Genomic DNA, 15,977 nt, shown 5'->3' on the forward strand with positions numbered 1-15,977 from the left:
TATAAGCGACGTAATAACTTACGTATAGCATACTATTATACGAAGTTATACGTACATACTATACATACATACATATATATATATATATATATATATATATATATATGTATGTATGTGTGTTTGTAACTACTCGTGTGTGCATGTGTGCACATGTAAATGTCCTTCCATAATATACATTCAAATCTGTACTTGCGTACACCTACCCTTGTGTGTCGGCTATAAGCACCTTGATCTCGGCGGCCTTGTAATGGTTTTTATTTTGGTATTCGTACTGGCAGAACAGATCCGCCCTCGTCAGCAGAAGCTTCACCTGTTGTGCATCGGCTCTACCGATGCTGTCGATGGCTTCTTTGACGGTGGTGTAGAGGAAGTTCTATACTTGCAAACGCGCCAAGAAGTAGAATTTAGGTATTAAAATTTGGTCAGTACCTGGCACTATCGACAGTTCTTTTGACAGTGGTGCATATGATGTTATATACTCCCAGACAAATCGAACAATGTAAAGCGAAGAATTGGGATTTGGTCAGTTCAGAGAAATAGGATTGTCAGATTATTTGATGGTATCGACAGCTGCTTTGACAATTGCGCAGATGAAGTTCTGTACTCCTGCACGTTCCAAATAAAGTTGCGGATGCAAAACTTCAATGGCGTGTCAATAGGTCGGCAGTATGTTGTGTTGCGACTATGCCAAGGCAATTTTGGTTGAAGTCACTAAATACACACCCAAGACATTCTCTGAACTACCCATACCATCGTATTATATATATATATACATATATATAAACAAATCCTCACTTAGACCAACCTTTAGTATCCTGGGGTGTTTAGGGGTTAGTCGCACCAAGTGGTGATGCAACTCAGGGGTGTCCACAAACATGGTGTACAGTGTAGTGAGGAACTCTTCGTTGTCGTTCTCCAGGGCCAAGCGTAGGGGGACTGTCAACAGCTTGTGCTCGCGCCCGATGAGGTGTTGTAGGATGTGGTCGTAGCACTGCTGACGTTGTTGTGCCTCCTGTTGAGGAGAAGGGTATAGGGTCTTCTGTGTGAGTTGATACGGATACAGGCGTGGAATAGTGACAGTAAAGGCGATGTTAAGTTAGATTGTTAGAAGCGATAGTCAATCACTAAATCGTCCGTGAGGGAAGATCAATACAAGGCGGTAATATTTCATCAGAAGCGATTGTTGCTAAGAGCTGACTTGTGCATGGAGAGGTTCTTGGTTTTACATAACAAAAATCTCTCACACAGATCCAGGTACACTAAATTAGAACTAATGCTACACTCATGCATGTCAAGGTAAATTGTCTCACAGACACAGATACGAACTCGCGCACTGAAACAGTATAATTATAAGAAGCATACACAAATACGCTGTACCCTGATGTAGAGGAGGTATGACCACTGTTGAGCCTAGCATGGTGGCAAGCCTTGCACCGGTGTACCTTCACTGGTATACGCACATCAACACAAGGTGAGCATACCTACGATGATTAAAATACTCCTATACATCTATACCAGTCATAAAGGTTATACTCTGATAACAGAATCAAATAGTAATAAAATGGCACATAACTTCGATGACGATCACAAGCTCTAAGCCATACTACCACACTACACTGCAAACGGCACGCGGCCATGTGGTACGACACAATCGACTGGTGTAGCCTCACATACGCCTATTTAACACCCACGTACACGCCTATGGAAGGTTCATTAACACACAGTACACAGTCACACACGCTCATAGGTGTGCCTATACGTACACTAATAAATACAGCCGCGTGTGATAAATACAGCCATGTGTGCCTAAACGTACACTACACTAGTCGTACATACACCGACAACAAACCGACCACATACCATTGATCGCTCAATAACCGTATGTCCACTCCATCGCTCCCCCGTACTCATCGCGCCATAGCCATTCCTACCAGGCCCCGTGTATTTGAACTTTGCTGCCGCCTCTGACTGGGCCTTTAACTTATCTGATATGTGCAAGCACACGCGCACTATCTCTGCGTTGAGATCCAGCATGTGTCGGGCGGAGATTCGGTCTAAGAGAGACACCACTTCGGTTAAGACAGTCGCGTCTAACACCTACAAGCCGTGCAGAGAAAGGCGTAATGATGGGTATGTGCTGTGGTGAACACGTTTGCTTGTACTGTACATAGACACGATATGCTATGTGTGTACTATTACCTTCGCTTCCCTTATATAGCCTGTGATGGGCAAATGTATACGCGGTACAGGTATGGATTTTCGTATCGAGACATCTATACATACCACGTTTGTCCGTGACCTTTGCCGCATCGTTACTTTGCGTCGGTGTGTATTCGTACCGATGTGATAAAGTACAGACACTTCTTACTGACTATCTGTGTGCACTAGCTGGTGGGCCATACAATTTGTCTGCGTATGAGTAATCCATCCGATTCTGACGAGGGTGCAGTAAATGGCAAGTGACTTTTGGATACATACACCCCTGAACGCACACGTGTCTGTACATACAAACAGGTGCATGTATACATATCTGTATCCCCACACTCACACAAAGCGATACATGTGAACTACACAGGTGTACTATGCTAGGGTTTGTACGTATACATGCATACATACATCGTGTGTGACAAACACGTCCAGAATGGGCAGCACAACTTCCTTCACGCGCGCCGGTGTACTGATGGCGTGTGTCTGGCCCTGTGCAAGCGCTTTGAGATCCGCAACCACTGCATGCAATAGCGGCATTGTTAATATAGTCTTACAGTCGAGCGATCGGGTTAGGCAAATACATGTGATAATTTGATTGTGACCACTTGTGATCATTCTTGTGTACATGTATCTTGGGATGGTTAACAAGTATTTCAATCGGACGATGGTACTGGACAACTAGCTGCCATAACAAAATTGCGGCCATATGAAATCATCACACTTAAGCATACCTCAGGCGAAGAGATCGCAGATTGCGCTCGTGCACGCTAGAGAAACAACAGTTATGCTAAATAACGCAATCAAGAACGATAACATGTGCTCACACAAATACTCGGCTGTGCCATATATTCACATCCTAGACCAAAATTGTACTATCTACAACATGGTTTAGACATCGAATCCTTAATTTGGATCTAGTAAATTATAAAAGTGGTATCTAACCTCCGGTTAGTGTTTGTACGTCAAGTTTAAAATACCGATTTCGGATCTTCTACATAGTGGTTACTGAGCTCTGAGTACGATATACATATATATATATATACATACATACATACATACATACATACATACATACATACATACATACATACATACATACATACATACATACATACATACATACATACATACATATACACATACATATATATATATTTGTATAATAAGTTCTGAATGAGGTTCTGTGCCTCTGACGCTACGTGGAACAACATTTTAGTGCTGGTGATATCCGCAAACCGCATTGTACCATGTGAAGCTTCTCCTCGTTAACAGGCAAGTGAACGGATTTGACCTTGTTCTAAAAAGAGATAAACTACCGTATTTAACGATCTCAGATACTTCACAACAATGCATAGATTGACGACCTCATTTAGCAATGTTCACGTTCGTGATATATGAGGAAGAGCATGACAAATAAAATATATCCAGTACACTGCAACACCACCACCTCTCTCACTCTCTCTTTCTCTCGCTTGCTTTCTTTCTGTTTTTAACTGTAAATATGTCTGTCCTTGCAAAGGGGGTTGCATTACCTTGTTTGGCCACCATGTCCGATAAGCTGAAGAAACTGGGGCATTTGGCGCGCAATTCACTCATCATTAGATCAGTCAGCTGGGTAAAAAAAAATGACAAGTGCGTGTCAAGGAATAGGGCAATATGAGTCCATTTCCAGGGTTGAGGTGTAAAGGGTATGTCTTGACTAGGATTTAACATACAACAGAACGCCACAAGTAGAAAGTACCAAGTGAAAAACTGGGTTGCGATTAACGAACAAACATTCCGAAACCCATAGTATGATTGTTCACGTACACATGCACACTAGTCAGGTGAATTCACATGCGTACACCAATCAGATGAGCACAGTATCTTTTCGTGTATATGCACTTAAGATAAATTTTCACCTGCAACTACAGACACATACGAGTGATGTTTGCATGTACACAAACGTACACGCTTTGTCTGATACTGCAGAGTATCATGCGCATACTATCGTTAAACAAAAACCTATGTGAACATACACGCTAAGAGCATTTTTTACCCGTAAACAAACATCGAACACAGTATTTCCCGTTTCAAACTCCCCATTCGATACACACTTAAACAGACACATAGATGGGAACCAAAGACATTATAAGCAACTCCTCTCGCTCTCTCTCTTTCTCCTTCTTTTTCTCTAAAGCAAAGCACTAGAATAAACACTTGTACAATTCACACAACGTATTGGACATACGAATAGCGGTATAGGCCACACGAACCATTTTTTACACGTACACATCGTTTTCTACACATACACATGTCAGTATCTCAACGCACCTTTTTGTCTTGCTTCTCGGTCGAGCAATCAAAGGCTATCTGAGCAATGCACGCTTTAACAATCTTGTGATCCGCTTGGCTTTGGATTATACTCTCTATCGATAACGCCGCCAACGCTCGCAGCCTATATGATGTATTGGTTATTAGTTAGGAAAGTAGTAATAAAAGTAGACAGGCTACCGATATATGCCAAAACTATATGTTGTATTGCAGTGTGCATAGTCATAAGTAGTAAATGCAACTAGTGATTGTCTTATGCTGAATTAAAATATTGCAACCAGCTATTCTTATTTTTCAGAATCAACTACGGCATTGGCTATGTTAAAGCGAAAGCACTGACCGTCTCACAACGTGTGGTCTCAGCTTTCGGATTCCCAGGTGATCTACTACCGTGCACACAGTATTCAATTGCAGCATATGTACGATGACCATATGCGCAATTTATATCTATGTGCGATAATCATATACGCTATTTATATCTATGTACGATAACCATATACGCTATTTATAGCGTCTATCGCGCACACAAATGCTAATGACGAACACATGCGCTTCCAAAGACAGTAGGTGTCATTAACCGCCACGTCTGTCTACTCTCCAAACTTGCACTATCTCCAAATACGTATTCTACCAGAAGAAACGTTTTTTCCCAAGCTCGCGGTTTTCTCCAACCACCCACTTACGTTTTCATCAGCTGTAGCTCGGTGGATTCTGATAGGACCATCCTGGTAAGGTATCTATTCAGCACATCGGAAAGGTGAAGACACTCTATGCAGGCATCCAACACGGCCTCCAGATTGTACTGTACGGGAGGAAAGAGTAGTAAATACCACGCGTTCTCATTGGCTTAACGCTTATTATGTGCATGTGATTGGGCTGAAGAATAAGGATTGAAGACGCTCAGTGATGTCATTCTAGAACAGCATCTACGGGGAAAGAAAGTGTGCGCAAATACAACGCTTTCTGATTGGCTGCACACACACGTTGCAAACTCAATTAGATAGAGAACTTTAGGGTTAAGGCAAATATATTCTAAACCCTAAAACTCTAAAAGCACGTATGTTATACCCGTCAGGAGTCACCCAATGCAGGCATTCAACCGTCTTTAGCCTAATTTTAAGAAAGCATACGTAAGCATTGCGCTCCCGTACCTTATGGATTACTTTTTTTTCTATTGCAAACAATGTCTGGTTGAGAGGGTTGAGTCAATGACGTCCAATCGTATTAATTTAGTCCATACAGGCGGAAAGTGTACGCTCATGCATCGCATTCTAGTTGGCATAGCACTTCTGGTGCAAACCCGACTAGATAGAGGTTTTATAGTTTAGGGTTTAAGGTTTAAAATTATCAACTATATCCGAATGGTGGAGACAAACAGTACGTGCATGAGCTTCTAGCGCTCCTATCTGATAGATTAATTGGACTGACAGAAAATTTGTGCAGAAGGTATCACGTTTCAATGCATGTGCAAACTTTCAGAATGATTCAAGTTAAGTAATTTGATGATTTGGGATGGTCTATTTAAAGCAATGATCGATTGATCAAAACCGGCTAGCGCAAAATATGCACAGACAAGGACAGAAATCAAGATAGACACTACGCACTATCACATTCATTTATAGATACGTACCAAGAGAGTACTGGCCCACACATGTGTGTATTTAAATTTTTTTCACACACATCCACGAACACAAAATATCAACACACACATACTTATACACAAGAGATTCGCACGCACACACGCGTACATCAATCATGAAAAAACACACACACATACATCAATCATGAACAAACACACACACCTTCTCGGCATCGGTATCGGTGCACGACCACCGCGAGGAGCGGCAGAAGTCCCTCAGGCGAATGAGTTTGGACAGCACGAGGTTGTGTTCAGCTGGCAAGAGGGGCCGCACGAGACAGGCACTAGAGGTGGCATCTGAGGGAACCCACACGAGCGAAGTCCTCTGGAAGACAAAGAGAAGGTGTATTGATGAAATGCCTGTATACTTTCAAAAGCTCTTCATAAGCACAGATATAACCATAGGGAGAAAACGTACTGAAAACTGACATTGTAATAAAGGTGTATATTCCAGGTTTGTAGCAGATGTATTGGTATATCTGTATTTGAGTGAGGCATGATGGGCTGTGTACGCAATCTATAGAGTCCCTTAAGCGACTATATCTAACGAGATATAGTACATCCTGACAGATCGATGGAGGCCATTGCGACACAAAAGGGCATACAGGTATACGTCTCCCATTGACTTATACACGAATCATAGCCATCACAGATCCAAAATTGTCCCCAATTCTGCCAGATTATTGTGCTTACCAAAATGGGATGGATTAAACGCTTTATACAAATCGCCAGACCCTTGAGCTGCCGGAGTTGGTGAGTTCTCGACAGTTCGAAAATAGAATTTCCAGCCACCTGCGTGATATGCGATAAGAATACATAGGCTTCAGCAGAAGCTATTTCTTGAGGCCTCTAGTCAAGGAAGAACAAAAGACCATCACGTTAAAGAGGGTAGGTACACTCCTTACACAGATTGAGACAGGGAGCCGCACTCGCCCCACAACCACTGCACACGTACATACGTGAAAATGAATATATAGACGTAGAATACACGTGTATGTGTAAAACATCCCGTGGTACCATTTCGATATCAGGCACTCTTCTGTTGACTAGATTTGAAATACTCATGCACGTACATATGCGTGAAAGTTAGTTGATGTGTGTGATTAAAATAACTACATCATCGTATGTAGATTCTAATCCCAATGCTGCCTTCTGATTCCTTCGCACTTATCGGTCCCTAATGTACGTTATTTTCAGTATAGCAGACGCAAAGACAGATGAAGATTTCCGATAAACTCACAAGGCTCAAACTCTTCAATATACGTCGGTATAAATACATACACATACACATGTACATATGCATATGCATGTGTAAATGAACACAGATGTACCCGAATATTATATATATATATATATATATATATATGTATATATATGCATATACATGTACAAATGAATACCAATGTGCACGAATACATATATTTGTAACGCATTCTGCTGCCATACCTTCTTCACTTTATCGTCGAGGGCCTCCTCACATATAAGCGACAGTAGAGTGGCGGCATCGTTAGCCGAGTGGATGGGGTACAGTCCCATATGATGGCTCAAAACACTTTTCATAACATCAATGGGCCTGAAAGGAGGGTAGAAACAAAAATGGTGAGAATACGATCACTCGGGAAATGCACCCTGTGTATACGATAATGTTTTTCTTTAAGTTGAGCTATCTCATGACAAGCAGAAAATCCTAACCGCAAGGAGAAATGAAACGATAGCTTGTACAAAATATATGTACTAGCCGTGATAGGCTGTTGTGCTTCACTGAGCTGCAGAGGATAATCTAAAGAACAACCCGGCGATATTCAACCCTGACTATTTTGTATTATATACACATGTATGCTAGTATGATGTCATCAAGTCCTAAAAAATAGGCGTTACTTGGTTTTACAGGTGGAGTTATGGGACACACAGGTGACAATTGAAACTTGGCAGGAGACATTTGACATGTGACAGGCGAGACATGACAAGTGACACGTGTCAGGCGACACGACAGGGGTCAGTTGAAGTCCAAGTATTGTTTCTACATGCAATGAGAAGGTACATGCACATGCCGCCACAAAACCCCACACACACTACACAGCACGAACGTAAACACCGACAACCACACTATCGAACAAACACTAAAGGAGCTCATCGTATCCACAGCATGACACACACTCTAACCTTTGTTTTTGGATAGTGTAGACGCCCGTCAACGTCAACACGAGGAAGCGGCGTTGTGAGAGATAGTGCTGTGTGTACTGTTCCTGCGATGGCAATAGTTCTGTCAGATTGGACAGCACACGGCTCTCCATGGGCGGCAGTTCTTGAATGTCCACCACTTGCGCACTGGCGTCGATGAGGTATGTGTAGAGCTGTGTTGTGCGTACGTGCGTGAATATAGTATGCATGTGTTAGCTTATACAAATCCAGACACTGTGCATGTATATTGATGTGCATACTAGTTCATGTTCTTTTGGTATGTTACTCACGCACGTCTTGTTCCTTTTCCTTACTGTCATGTGTGATGCTGAAGCACACGGGAAACCAGAAAAATTAGTGATCTCATTGCTTTCGCATACACACAGATACACACGTAAGCACAACTATATATATATATATATATATATGTGTGTGTGTGTGTGTGTAGTATAATATAGTAAATATAATAAATATATATGTGTGTGTGTGTGTGCGCGCGCGTGTGTGTGTAATACTATATATATATATTATATATATATATATATATAGTTGTATATATATATATATATATAGATATATGGATAGATAGATATATATGTATACATATATATATATATATAAATAAATATATATATATAAATAATATATTATATATATATATATATATATATATATAAATATATTTATATATATACATAGATAAGTATATAGATATATATATATGACCTAAATAGCTACACCCATAGACACTACTCGAACCTCGACATCTTGGCCGTCTTCGTTGCCGACGGGTGCGGTGGTAAGACAAACAACAGCACCGGGAGCTGCCAGGTCGTCTGAGAACTGCGAGGGGGCTCTAATGGTACCAGTGGTGGTTGAAGAACACGTGCGTGTGTTCATGATACATGTGCCTGTGTAGGAAAGGTATACATGCACGAAATGAGAAAAATAGACAGATGTGCGATGATGTATGTATATTTATATATACGTACCAAATGCACATACGCACTCAAGGGTGATTGTACGACTTGAATGTGTCAACGTACATACATCTACATATGTAAAACAACGTATGCACATACACTCGCAAGGATGGTTATCAGAAGTAAATACTTCAACATATATATACAAACACATCCACGCCGCCACCTACCGGATGTTCACAAGGCCTGATCGTTGATGAGCATGCAATATGAACAAACTAAAAATATATTGCACATCGACATTCACGGGCAACTGAAAGTATTGTCCCCGCATATACGCGTACACCCTCAAACACAAATATCTGGCCAATACCAGGCCCCATAAATAAACATATACATTGATGTGTATAATAAAATAGACATATAAATCATCACTCATCGGATGTGTGTGCCCATTATTTGCGCTAGTTGGTAATATGACAAATATACGAATACATCTACAACATTAACCAATGGACACGCGAATTCACTCTTGTATAATATCTGAGATTTACACGCCCCCCTACATATGCGTATGCATACACACATACACCTTCACTGACCAGATTTGACCAAGGCCTGTGACACTTCTATGCGCTCGTTGGTAGGTGTGTTAGTATCGCTGTTAAGCAGCACCAGCCGCCTTTTGACCGTTGTGTCCTTTGCCGTGGTTGTGTTTAACTTCCTACGTTTAGTTCGTGGCCCGTTTTCATCTAGGTCATCTGTGTGGCGTGCATGAGCTTGTGTGAATAAGTTCAAGGAAATATAGGAATACGCTGTATATGCCTCAGCGATACACTACATGCGCAAGGGTGTTGTATATTGGTGCGCAAAAAGTTTAATTCTGATTCCGATTCCTTTTTCCATAAAGTCATCTGACTTAGATATTCCGCAGAGTATTATAGCCGAGTGCTGCACATACCTTCGTGACAGTGGGTATGCGAGTGTATATTAAGAGATGCGTGTATGGGTGCGCAATAAGCATTAATATGCCTGAGCATGGCCATCTGTGTGCACGTGGCCCGCATTGAACCGGTCAAATACGCGTGTGTGTGTGAATGTGCTGTGTGAGTGAGAGAGTGTCGCATATTAGATAGGTAGGTGGACGTCTTCGTGTGTGTGGGCGTCAACAATGGGTGCGTGCACCGAATATCAACACCCGTCCTTGTTTCGAGAGGTCCTGGTTGACACTTTGGGCCTTCAAATGTCCAGTACAATCACTTGCGCCAGTCAAGTTCGTTTTTTATGTGGGTAAACTATAGTATGTTTATCAATATGCATAGGGCAATGCGTGCTTGCATGCTTTCATACATACACATAACAACATACACCAACAACACGCAAATGTAAGCACCGAGTATAAATGCACGGCATACCTGCCCTGTCATCGGGTGTGGTGGTCATGAGAATCCTGGCTCCCTGATTGGTTACTATTAATAGATCGATACCTCCTCGTTGGTCTGACAGATCCACGGATGTGGGCAACATCGAAACGAGCGCAAATCCTAGATCCACGTTCCTCTGCAAACCAACCAAAGGAAAAGCACAAACATTTACAGCGCATTCATTGACATGTTCATTCATCAGTAGCACTCGACAGTGGCGAGCACAACCGATACCACAGACAGCTAATATCGCACTAGTTGGGGGGATGCAATCGTGTGTCTTCATACAATTCTGAGATACAAATAGATGCCAACAAGACCACCCCCCCCCCATCGCATTCTACTAGCCCTGCAGCACAGCACCACACCAATCTCTCGGACTCGCTTAACATACCGTTGCATTGGCCATTTTCATTAGTGAAGCGCCTGTGACCGTTCCAATCGACCGGATGGGTGTGTTGGCTTCGGGTCTGAACTCCCACGCCTGTCATTAGTTTGTGAAATAGTGCGAAAGACGATGAGAAATAGTGCGGCCAATAACGCAGCTAGTGGCTAGTGTGAACCAATACACCCTAAAAAGGGTTATGGGATGCCTGGATCGGGTATACGAATTCGATTTGTTCCTTAGCTGTAGAACTGAGAGTCTAGATACGGTACCAAAGCTTGATGCGCGTACTTAGGATATATATTTAAAGCCATACCTGTAGCTGGGTTACATCACGCTGAGACAAACGATACGGAACTCAAAAATAATCGATAGGCCTGTATCACAGTAAAAATATTACACTGCTAAAAACACCTAGACAGAACCGCTGCTATATTAAGACTACATACACACTCACTACTATTATATAATTGGAAAGTAAAACTGGATGATGCTATTGAATGTCAAACTACCGAAGCAATATTGGGAAAGCATACCTGGATGTCATCGTTGCTGTATCGGGCATATAACAGGCTTCGTTCAGGATCCACAACCACTTCAATGATAGCGGGCGCCACTGTGAGTGAGCAAATATAATTGACAGGAAAATAAGAGAATGTGACTATCACGCATGTGAAATGATATAAATATAGTATAAATAACCGATAATCATATATATTATATATATATATAAATATATATCTATGTACACATGAAGAAAAAAGATAAGTACCCAGACTTATAAGCATTCAAAAATTACATAGAGTTTCTGGGACGGTATATATTACCACCGCTAAATACCTCCAATACGGCAGATATACCAAGTACCACTTCATCCCCATATACTTAACAAGCTATATTCACATACATGCAGAACAAGACTGCTTATTCAGAAAGAACCACATGAAAGCATATCCGACAATAATACTCATTTGCGAGTAAAAATATTCGCCTATAATCACCTAGGTGTATAAAAAACTACCACTGGTTAATAGGTAAGTGCACTCGTAAATCTCTCCGCAAATACAAATAAAAAAACTTTCTACCCAATACCTGGAGTGAGACCCGGCATCAGCATGTTAAAGACGGATCCAATGATGTTCTTGGTGTGGTTGTGTAAGTAGCAGCTGCCTTTGCTACTAAGCCACCCTGTCGGGCGCTGTCAGAAGGGTTTAGGGTTTTGGGTTTTAGGGTGTAGCGTTTGGTTTCTGAATTTACAGACGGGATTGTAATATACCAGAAGAAAAGGAGAAAGTTTTCAGTTGTGTATAACAGCGGTACACCATATCGATATAATCCGATCAACCGAAAGTATCTGATGTGAGTACGGTGAAAGAACAGGACACCAGACACAATATGACACATCGAAATATAGATCCAAAGTGCGCAAAACTTCTACACACGCACATACATACACATTGAACACGTATACATATGTACAACACACACGCACACATACGCACAACACACACATATATCTATGCACAACATACACATGTATATATTCAAAACACACACACACACACAGATATATAAATATATATATGCACAAAACACATGCACCCGTATATGCACAACACACACACACCTATACCTGATATAAAAGCTCGTACAAGGCACCGTCTTCAGCTCCCATAAAAATACGACCGCACGGTGTGCTGGCAACCTGGAGTATTTGTGACTCCAATCCCGATTTGGCAAAGTCTGTGGCCCATAGCTACACGGATCAAATCCCGATTTGTGTAGTTGCAAGATTGTGGAATCGGGGTTGATAGTTTAATAATCGATCAGGAATCGGATTTTTTTTTTTGAGGTGAGTTGGACAGGGGAGCCCAACTTTAAGCGCACTAGCACTATCCAATTGATAGGTGGCAGTTTGCCTATTTGTTAATATATCGCCCCTTCCTCGTATAGACAAACATCGGAACAAACACAAAGCTTAAGTTGCCACCGAATCCACAGTAGTTTATATCTGTGGAGATAAGACAGGCGCCACTCACCTTCAGCGCATAGTCGCTGCCGTAGCCCACTTCTACCAGAGATACGCTGTCTTTGGTACAAACCACTAGGAGATACTTGCACCGGGCATCCATTACACCTGTGTTGTGTCAATAACAATCCATTCAGATGCATGAACTTCTACATAGATAAGATGAGCTCAGGCCTGTGTATGCACTTTTGCATCGAAACATGACCGTGCGCATCGACCTGAACATGTGTGCACGTGCTTGTACCGTGCGGTCTATGTGAATAATACAATATAACTCAATCCCTTATATGCGTAGTATAAATATGCTTGTGTGCATGTACATATATATTCACTAATACACAGACGTGCACATGTAGTGTTGGTAGGATTATGTATATGTATTTATACATCCATATTACATGAACGAGTACATGAACTTGTACATGTATACATGCCTACACCAAGCACCTATGACCCCTGTGTATGTGGATACAGAGCAAGCAAATCGTAGGAACTAGTGCATAATCTATATCTGCTTTTGAAAATCTATACGTACATCTATCGTACTTGAACGCATACTTGAGCTTGTACATATATTTTCACACGTACCTGCGCAATGTAGAAGTGTCCTCTACTAACCACAATAAAAAATTACACGTCACCACAGATAATATAAAACCGCCAACAACATATGTATCCGTCCACGCACCAACGAGTTCCGTATTCCGGTTCAGAAAAGCTTCACCAAAAATATCTCACCTGGTCTTGGCAGCACTAGAGTGGTGCTAGTAATCGGCGCTGGCGAGTCAGCGTATATCGTAAACGCCGAACTACACAGTGCGAGATTCAAATGAAGTTGGGGCTTAGATAAGTAAACAGACAAACAGAATGCAAGATTGAATCGTGCGAAAGACTATAGATCGATGGCATTGGGTGCAGAGACGATAAGACGACAGCCAGATGGCTTGGTAAGCGACACCCATGTGCCAGCACATAGGTATAGGAACACGCACGAGAATAGGCAAATCAATCGCTGCGCGCACACGCATAGAATACAAAGCAGCTCTCGACAGGCTAACGAGTACCAAGTGCACAGCCACATGTACGCGTACAAGTTTGACTCCCGAGACGTTCGCCGTGTATGCAGCCTAGCAATCGTGTGCGTATGTACAGAGTTCAGCCTCTTCAAAACAAGACTGCAGAGGGTATACGGATTGGCGGCAAGGGTGGACATGCACTCGGGAGACATATTGACATACTTGCCCAGATCCCAAAGCACCAGCTTACGACCGATGACAAAATAGGCGTGCATAATCTGCGGGAAAAGACCCATACGCCGCGTGGTGTTGACCGCCTCTGTACCAGTAAGAAATGCACGTGACGGATTAATACCATCAGATTAATCATGTGTGACGGATTAATACCATCAAATTAATAGTGTGACGGATTAATACCAAAAAATAAATAGTGTGACGGATTAATACCATCAAATTAATCATGTGACGGACAAATACCTAAAAATTAATAGTGTGACGGATTAATACCAAAAAATTAATCATGTGTGACGGATTAATACCATCAAATCAATCATGTGACAGATTAATACCATCAAATCAACCATGTGACGGATTAATACCATCAAATCAATCATGTGACAGATTAATACCATCAAATCAACCATGTGACGGATTAATACCATCAAATTAATCATGTGACGGATTAATACCATCAAATCAATCATATGACGGATCAAAATTATAAAATTTTCAAGTGACGAATTGACACAATTAAAAAAAATATGAGGCAAACTACCACTATCAAAAATATCATACGACAGATTCGTACTGTTGCGTTATCTCGGTGGCGATCTAAGTTGTCATAAAAACTCGTTTTTTAAAGGTCGTACTGTCTTATTTAAAACACTACAGCTAATCATTTCACTCTGGTGAGAGATTGAGGGCGGAGCTATCGATATTCATAACTGTAATTGTATATGTATTGATGGAATAAGCATATCAGTCCTGAACCAGTAGGGCACCAATACACCCCGAACACGCAACAGACCCACCCCCAGGGCTTTCTCATCCCTCCGGCAAATGACCGCCAACTATAGAGACATACCTGGCGCATTGTGCAGTTTGACGATCTCTTGTGGGATGGGTCGCAGAGTGCTCTTCCTGAACACACTAGACATGGGCTCCACCCGCACACGTTCACTTCGAGGCTCTGTTGGTAGCATATTTGGGTGTTGAGTATAGTAGTGTTACCAGACAAGTAGGATACTTTGAGCTAAACCTGATTTGACGCTATATTTCTGCAGCGTACACGGGTGACTGTATGCATCGTGATGAAATGATAGAAGTAGACTACTTCTTTGGCATATATGTCACGTATAATGATGACACAATACATGCAAGCATACGAGGATCAATCAAACAAATGTATGTACTAACACATATGAATGTCGCATGCAAATGTCGCATCCATGTGATTGTATAAATGAGTTTTGGTGTTCATGTACTCGCAGATGTAAGCGTGTTCATAGTTTTCGAACTAAATACATATGCAGACCTATGTCGTTACTTCAGAAAATCGATTCGAATATATAATCATAACTGTATACAATTTACAAATATCAACAACATTCCCAGACAGAAAAACACACAATATATATATATATGTGTGTGTGTGTGTGTGTGTGCGTGTGTGTGTGCGTGTGTGTGCGTGTGTGAGTGTATATGTGTATGTATAAATATATATATATATATATGTGTGCGTGTGTGTGTATGTGTGTATGTATGTGTGTGCAAATCCATATATGTATGAGTATATACTATACCATATAGTATATATATATATATATATATGTGTGTGTGTGTGTGTATGTATATACATA

The 15,977-nt window shown here is 41.4% G+C and overlaps 1 protein-coding gene across 1 annotated transcript in view; it reads right to left on the reverse strand.

Annotated features, from left to right (window-relative positions):
- The window catches only part of SARC_06686 (hypothetical protein), a gene marked incomplete at its 3' end in the record, with an annotated part of 20,039 nt that overhangs the window by 3,011 nt on the left and 1,051 nt on the right, over positions 1-15,977 (reverse strand). Inside the window, exons 2-23 of the mRNA XM_014299398.1 lie at positions 15,203-15,307; positions 14,341-14,437; positions 13,841-13,911; positions 13,113-13,210; positions 12,707-12,829; positions 12,166-12,271; positions 11,610-11,689; positions 11,083-11,172; positions 10,680-10,824; positions 9,867-10,025; positions 9,101-9,252; positions 8,324-8,514; positions 7,607-7,733; positions 6,854-6,952; positions 6,324-6,485; positions 5,205-5,323; positions 4,522-4,645; positions 3,741-3,819; positions 2,617-2,726; positions 1,861-2,097; positions 806-1,012; positions 204-373 (exon numbers count right to left, since the gene is read on the reverse strand). Coding sequence (XP_014154873.1) covers positions 204-373; positions 806-1,012; positions 1,861-2,097; positions 2,617-2,726; positions 3,741-3,819; positions 4,522-4,645; positions 5,205-5,323; positions 6,324-6,485; positions 6,854-6,952; positions 7,607-7,733; positions 8,324-8,514; positions 9,101-9,252; positions 9,867-10,025; positions 10,680-10,824; positions 11,083-11,172; positions 11,610-11,689; positions 12,166-12,271; positions 12,707-12,829; positions 13,113-13,210; positions 13,841-13,911; positions 14,341-14,437; positions 15,203-15,307 — 2,851 coding nt within the window. The remainder of the gene's footprint in view (positions 1-203; positions 374-805; positions 1,013-1,860; positions 2,098-2,616; positions 2,727-3,740; positions 3,820-4,521; positions 4,646-5,204; positions 5,324-6,323; positions 6,486-6,853; positions 6,953-7,606; positions 7,734-8,323; positions 8,515-9,100; positions 9,253-9,866; positions 10,026-10,679; positions 10,825-11,082; positions 11,173-11,609; positions 11,690-12,165; positions 12,272-12,706; positions 12,830-13,112; positions 13,211-13,840; positions 13,912-14,340; positions 14,438-15,202; positions 15,308-15,977) is intronic.

Source organism: Sphaeroforma arctica, assembly GCF_001186125.1.
Source record: "Sphaeroforma arctica JP610 unplaced genomic scaffold supercont1.488, whole genome shotgun sequence".
NCBI classification, from domain to species: domain Eukaryota; class Ichthyosporea; order Ichthyophonida; genus Sphaeroforma; species Sphaeroforma arctica.